The sequence below is a fragment of the Populus alba genome, chromosome 2 (genome assembly GCF_005239225.2).
Source record: "Populus alba chromosome 2, ASM523922v2, whole genome shotgun sequence".
Lineage (NCBI taxonomy): Eukaryota > Viridiplantae > Streptophyta > Magnoliopsida > Malpighiales > Salicaceae > Populus > Populus alba.
Window position 1 is genome coordinate 6,634,307 of NC_133285.1, and position 5,886 is coordinate 6,640,192.

A 5,886-nucleotide genomic window follows, 5' to 3' on the forward strand; every position below is an offset into this window, starting at 1 on the left:
CGTTCCCTGGAATCTCTAAGCAAGCCTTCAGCTCCCGATAGCCCAGGATTCCCATCTTGACTCTTCGAGGTAAATATGAGCAGTGTATAAAATCCATCTTCTTCCGTACTACCACTTCTACCCTTGCCTTTTCTGACGTGGAATTTTCTAACTGGACTTGTGGCACAAACGCCGTCTACAGGAAGTGTTTTTTCCTCTTCGGAAAGGAGCATCGAGGGTTGATTTTGAATCCAGAATTAAGAAATCAATTTAAGCCTACAGCTCATCGACATGCAAAGCTGGGACAATACATTTTCAGATCATATATCCCTTGCACCCCACAAAGCAGACAGGGGTTCCCTTTAAAACAAGGGAGATGCCAATACATTTATGTCACAAGTTACAACTGTGTATGTAAGAATTATCAGATCAATTCATTCGAGAGTCTATTTTCAACAGTAAAGCAGAATCAAATATGAATTTTGATAAGAATATTTTTTTCGCACAATCTCTCTAGGTCCATAACAACCATACGTACATGACTTGTTAGGGCTAGCCTAACGACAACAAGTATCTCCTCTTTCAAGTATTGTCTTATAACAATGCACCAAAACCGAAACCAATACAGATGCTACAAAATAAGGGGAGGATAAAAACTCTACACGGACAGTGTGGGCTCATGGAAGCGTGCTCAGATCTCAATTTTTGTATACTAGCAGGCATATCGTCTCAATTTTAGTATATTAGCAGGCGCATCCGCCTGATTGTTGTTGGGACTGTGATGCGTTTGCATTGGAAGACTTCAGATTGACATCAACCATATCTTCTTGCTTACTTGAAGAGAGTGTTTCCATTCCCGGTAAGGCTGCTGCAATCTTCCGGAACAGTGCCTGATAATGGGGAAAAAGTATACTCAAATGTTCCCTTCGCACGCACATTAACCGTAAGTTCTTTACCATGCATAAGCAAATATGGCTCACCTTTATATTGAAGCCAGCCTTTGCACTAGTTTCAATAAACATGACGTTGAGGTCACGAGCTTTAGCTTCTCCTTCCTCTATTGATACCTGCCTGTCAAACCAGCCACAAGATCCCAAGGATGATATAAATAAACAAAAGATTACTTGTTTTGAAATAAATGAACAAAAGATTCAGCAGGTCCTTTCCTATTTTGTTGATAAAAAAAAATCTCTTGAAGAGCACCAACATTTAATTGAAGGCGTATAGTTCACCATTTCATAGTCTCGAATTTTAAAGATATACAAATTTGAATCAAGTTTAGACAGGAAATTGATGAGTTGTGAATGTAAACACTTAAAATATATATTTCATGACTTAAAATGTTGAATTTCCACTGTCTAGTTCCGAAAATAAGTTTTGCCGCATAATAGCCCCCCTTTTCATTTTCAGACAGTATAGAAATAGAACAAAGTGATTAATTGTCAAAAGATTTACACAGGTGCATAATTAGCAAATTGAAAACTAAATAGAGCATGCTAATCAACTTGTTTCGCATTGAACTCCAACCAAAAGCAAATTATCACCTTTTGTCCACAAGATCTGTTTTATTCCCAACAAGTACAATGATAACATCACTCCCCCGTTCAGAGCGAACTTCTTCAATCCACTTTGAAGTATTCAAGAAAGATTGCCTGCCTAAACCACAAGTACATGCTAGATGGTTAGTGAATTTCATAAGCATGTAGCATAATGTCAACTATTCATTTTAAAAAAACTAAATCCAAGCAAGGAGATTTTATGAAAAAGAAACAAGGATACAAAAGAGATGTTCAAGTTAGACTAAGAAGTTCAATATATGAAAAGCTGTACTAGTTCAAGTGGCTACCAGTAACCTATTTGTTTGACTTCGAAACCCATCAAATGAAATGTAAAGTAGGTGGCAGAAAAAGGAAACCAGAACTTCCCAAAGAAGAAGAAAATCACATACTTGCAACATCAAAAACAATGACTGCCACAGAGGAATCCCTAATATAACTTGGGATGAGACTCCTGAACCTTTCCTGTCCTGCAGTGTCCCTGCAATTGACTCCATGAGTTAGAACATGTAAACGCTGAACTATGTAGAGAGACCCAAGAACAATAATCCCATCAACAAGATTATGCTTATGAACGAAGGCAAATAAGAGCTGCTTGATATATTCATCTGCATCAGAAAAAGAACAGGGCCTAGAGTGTACAAACTTGAAATTTTGACAGCAAAACATTAACTAACAATTTTAAGTGCACAAATCAAATTGCTTCAATCATAAAGAGCTCTTCTAATCTAGCCAGAAGCAATAAACCCACGTTTAATATCCAAGCAAGAAATACATGAAAAGTTTTCCAATTACCATGTTTCAAATGAATTTGTATGACTTGCAAACCAGTTATACCCTGACTAAGCAAAGAAACAGAATGGCATCAATGAAAAGGGGAGGAATCAGAGGTTCAAATCCTATAGTTGTAAGTGACAGATAAAAGGAGACTGCCAACTCATGTAAGGCACACTTTGTAGTTGTACTGATTTTGCATATCCATTGTCCACTTATAAAAGTAAACATGAACAACATTATGCATTCACATTTCGAAAGCAGACAGTTATGAAGAAAAAATAGAAAAGGACAATACAGAACATACAGCTAATTAACTACATAATTAGGACGGAAACTTACCAGAGTTGCAGCCTAACAGTTCGATCTTCAAGGTACATCGTCTTTGATAAAAAATCAATACCAATGGTAGCCTGATTATTATCAATCGAAAAGAAACATAATCACTTAGCAGATCATCAACTTGACCATCAGAATATAAGCCAGACTAATGGTTAGTTAGGAAATCATTTCCATTTTCCAGCACCAAGAATCAAACATTTGATAAAAATAAATAACTATCCAGTATTACTACGTTTTTTATATATATTGAGACCCAGATCAGCTGAAAACACGAAAACAAGTCCATAAATCTCATCTCATAATCAGTAAAAATGGATCACGGTCGAAACTAGGCGAATCAAATGCGTAAAAAAGAGAAGAAAAACTTAGCTTGGCTTGTTAATGGAATGGGGCAAGGAAAGGAAATGCAAGCAGTACTCCTACCTGATAGGTATTGTCGAATTTGTCGTACATGAAGCGAGTGATAATACTGGTTTTTCCCACAGACTGATCCCCCAAGAACACCAACTTGTACTTGGCCAACGCCGATACCGGTGCCATTATTATATGTTGTTGTATTGATCAATCGGTTCTACCTCCCCACGAATATAAGAGGATCCAAGAATCAAGATCTCGCCTGAACGGATAGATGCGGATCAAGATCGAGATCTAGATCAAGGTCCTACTTCTTTTGTAAATTGTAATTGGAAGAGAGGGGGATCGATGGCAATGGGCTGGCACCTTTGTTTGGAGCGTCAACTCTTTTCAAAGAAACTTCCACGTCACCACTATATTTTTATATCTGATTTAACAAAGAAAGGCGGGCATTGTTTGTCATTCGTGCTTCCACTAGATTAGACCGCTTGAGTAAAAAACACAAACGACGTGTCACCATCTTTCTATTAATTACAATTAACAGAAACTGAAGATCCGTTTTTGCGATACAGCCAGTTTTTTAAAAGTGTTTATTTAAAAAAATATTAAATTAATTCTTTTGGTTATTTTTTTATGGTTTTAATGTTAAAAATTAAATACACACATATATATATATAATTTTTTAATATATTTTTAATTGAAGAATATTTTTATAAAAACACCAAAAATATCTTCAGCCATATTATTAACATGGATTTTGTATATTGTTCATGGCACTGCCCACTTTCGAATTTCCTTTTTTAATTCTTTAAATTTTATTTTTGTGACAGTTTTATCATTCATTTTTTTTTTTTTTATTTAATCCTCGTAGTTTTTATTTTAATTGTTATCCAAAAAAATTTTCTTTCTCTTTGGATTACATGTGTTAAAAGAGGACGAGGATTCACTGCACAACCCCTATTCATAGCATTGTTCACTGTGCGAATTTCCTTTTCCATCCCTTCAAGATTTATTTTTGTGATGGTTTACTCGTCCAACTTTGATTTCTTTAAATTCGGTCCGCCCAGTTTCTTTTTTTGTCGTCTTTGATTTTTCTTTATTCCTTTTGGATTGCAAGTTATTGCATACTTGGGGTGTTAAAATTTATTTCGGGATTGAATGGCATGTCCATTGTACATAGAATATTCTTTTAGAGATTGCAAAAAACAAAATTGAAAGAATAAGAATAAAAAATGATATTGATGAAAAGTGACATTCTTTTCTCCTTGTTTCCTATTCAAGATTCGAGTAAATCTACACTTCAATCTCTCAATTTAACATTTTTGTACATTTAGTCCCCTATGTTTTTTAATTTTTTATCAAGGTCTCAAACGTTTTTTATTTTACATTTCAATCTCACAAGAGGGGAAAGAAAATCACCGAAAAAATTAATGAATAGATAAAGCTTTCTGACGGCCAGAATTTGACCACTAAAAACTTTAATTTTATTTTTTATTAATTCATTTTTGATATCAATTCAAATAGTTTTCATTTTTAATGATGCTGAAAAAGGTAAATTGAAGTTTATAAAGTTTTTTTTTTTTATTTGATTTGATTTGAAGTTTTTAGATTGATTAAGATTTTTTATTTTTTTTTTGTTAGAATAAGAGTTCCAAAGATTGATGAGAATATATTTTTTCATGTGATTTAAATAAAAAAATAGTTCTATGATAAAAAAGAATGCAAACACAGACTCGTTGTCTATCTAAGCATGCAACATGTAGCTCACATGACCATGTAGCTCACTTGAGAATGGGGTAGACAAAGTGATGTTTGCCTTGTAAGAAGAAAAAAAAAATTAGATGCACCAGGGGTTTCATGCAGGTTAAGGGTGAATACTCAGCTCATTTGGACCAGGCTCTTCAATTTTTTTTTATCTCATTATTTTTTTGTCATTTTATAATTAGATTGTTTTTTAATAAATTTATTTAAATGATTTTTAGATAATTATCTAATTATGCCATTATTTCAAATAATACAAGCATTTTTCATGGCAATATTAACAATTATTTTTCAAATAATTATATACGGACATAACATGTATATTTTCTAAATGCTATGAAATATATATTATTGTTTTTTATTTTTTATTTTTTATTTTTTTATATATTTTTAATATGTTTGCATTAAAATTATCAAATTATTTTTTTTTATTAAAACTTACTTTTAAGATTATAATAAGTTTTTGTTTAAAAAGTAAGGTAAAAAATTGTTGAGAGAAAAGATTGACGAGGGAAAGATATTTTGATTAAAAATATATTGTTTTATTCTTATTCCAAATCATTAACGTTTTTTTGAATATTGATTTTAATTGCTTATAGTACACATGTATCATAGCTAAAGAAATATATATTGTTTACTAAAAATATATATTAATAATAAAAGGAGAATTTATACTAAAAATTATATTTTTCTACGTAATTTAAATTATTGCATTTCTTTTGATGAAATTGCATATATATATTTGAGCTTTTTATTTTAGTTTTAGCTAGTGATTAACCATTCTTTTTATGATTTATATGTTCATATAGTTTTTATTTATTTTATTAAATACATATATTAAATTTTTAATTCTCATTGAATTTTTTTATGATGTTAAAAAATATGTTTATATCCACGTATTCTTTTTTTATTATTAAAAAAAAACTTGAAATCTTGTCCCAAGCATTACACTGGTAAATGACTAGTTTTTTTTTTTTTTAATTATCAATGCAGATATACAAACCAGCTTCCATATACTTCAAAAAATAACCAGTTTTTTTAAAAGATATTTTCTTGAAAACAAACGTGAGAAATTTTAAAAATATTTGATCGTAAAATAGTTTACACTTTACACTGAACA

The 5,886-nt window shown here is 31.7% G+C and overlaps 1 protein-coding gene across 1 annotated transcript; it reads right to left on the bottom strand.

Annotated features, from left to right (window-relative positions):
• Window positions 1–428: 428 nt before the first annotated feature.
• On the bottom strand, window positions 429–3,397 carry LOC118042283 (ras-related protein RABH1b). The gene is made up of 6 exons (XM_035049909.2): window positions 3,075–3,397; window positions 2,652–2,722; window positions 1,928–2,016; window positions 1,524–1,635; window positions 960–1,050; window positions 429–869 (listed from the first exon to the last, which is right to left on the bottom strand). Exons 1-6 carry the CDS (start codon window positions 3,189–3,191, stop codon window positions 723–725), a joined length of 627 nt encoding a protein of 208 aa, XP_034905800.1. The 5' UTR covers window positions 3,192–3,397; the 3' UTR covers window positions 429–722.
• Window positions 3,398–5,886: the final 2,489 nt, after the last annotated feature.